This window comes from Pygoscelis adeliae, unplaced genomic scaffold (assembly GCF_000699105.1).
Source record: "Pygoscelis adeliae isolate BGI_AS28 unplaced genomic scaffold, ASM69910v1 Scaffold34, whole genome shotgun sequence".
In the NCBI taxonomy this organism is placed as follows: Eukaryota; Metazoa; Chordata; class Aves; order Sphenisciformes; family Spheniscidae; genus Pygoscelis; species Pygoscelis adeliae.
The window spans coordinates 2,512,163-2,513,163 of record NW_008824658.1 but is presented as its reverse complement, the minus strand read 5'-3'; the positions used below and the strand labels follow the sequence as shown (position 1 = coordinate 2,513,163).

General features: G+C 52.2%; 2 protein-coding genes across 7 annotated transcripts in view; one reads left to right on the top strand and one right to left on the bottom strand.

Moving 5' to 3' along the window:
- Positions 1 to 203, bottom strand: part of HNRNPH1 (heterogeneous nuclear ribonucleoprotein H1 (H)) — a 9,408-nt gene extending 9,205 nt beyond the window's left edge. For all 6 annotated transcript variants that reach the window (XM_009322662.1, XM_009322667.1, XM_009322663.1 and 3 more), the window contains exon 1: positions 107 to 203. In XM_009322662.1, the coding sequence (XP_009320937.1) occupies positions 107 to 203 (97 nt within the window). The remainder of the gene's footprint in view (positions 1 to 106) is intronic.
- A 638-nt stretch (positions 204 to 841) lies between these two features.
- Positions 842 to 1,001, top strand: part of LOC103915830 (deoxycytidine kinase-like) — a 6,475-nt gene continuing 6,315 nt past the window's right edge. The window contains exon 1 of the mRNA XM_009322758.1: positions 842 to 876. Coding sequence (XP_009321033.1) covers positions 842 to 876 — 35 coding nt within the window. The remainder of the gene's footprint in view (positions 877 to 1,001) is intronic.

Genomic DNA, 1,001 nt, shown 5'->3' with positions numbered 1-1,001 from the left:
GGGCGGGCCCCGCCACCGACACTCGCCCCCCGCACCAGCGCGGCACGCGTTGCACGGAGAGCAGGAGTCTGGCTGAACAAAGAGGTGTGTGGGAACTAGCACTTACCAGCTTCAAATGCTGACGCTACCCCACGTGAAACAATCTGCTCGCTTCGGTCACTGAAGCCTGGTGTGTTTGTAGGAGATGGGGAGAGAAGAGACATGGGTCACAATTACGATAAAAGAAAGGAAAATATAACTCCCTCCCATCTCCTCCAAACACACCAGACCTAGCTAGATTTAACCCTGAATCTCATTATTACAGAAATAACTACAGTAGCACAACCTCAGACAGTTGCACCTGTAAAGCATTTAACTATCACCTGAGAATCCTACACCCCCTCTCTTTGCCCTGGAAAGAACACACAGTTCGCGTTTCAACTGGCAGTTACCCGCACAGGTGATAGAGAACCCACGCCAAAAGTTAAACAGACTCCACGAAACCCCAGGCGTGCCAACAGCGGCACTGGGATTTCGGAGCCGAGAAGCAAAGCCGCTCAGAGCAGCGTCCGACCCTTCGCCCGTGCGTGCTTCCCCTTCCAGCCGATACCAGAACCGACTGACAGCCCCAGGCTGAGCCATTTCACTGCCTGCCCGCGAGTCTACACGGCCTCATCTCTCACGTAGCTACGTAAAATGTTTAGTTTAACAGATACCAGTCCGGACCGCTAACAACTACCTCCCCCCAAAGCTGGAGGCTTTCTGGGAAGAAAAAAAAAAAGGGGGGAGGGGGGGAGAAAAAAGGATGCTCTCAAAGTTTATGTCTGTAAATCAAGCAACAGGGAGAAGTCGTTTTAAGTTAATGCAAATCAAATCAGTAAGTGGAACCGTTTTACGGTAACTTCCTGAACAAAGCAGCTCTGCTTGATTTCACTTGCTGAAGACCGATTTTAAAAGACCCTGAAGGCAGCAGCTCGGCAGAGGCAGCCGCGCTCCCTTGGCCGGGCAGCGGCAGAAGCCCG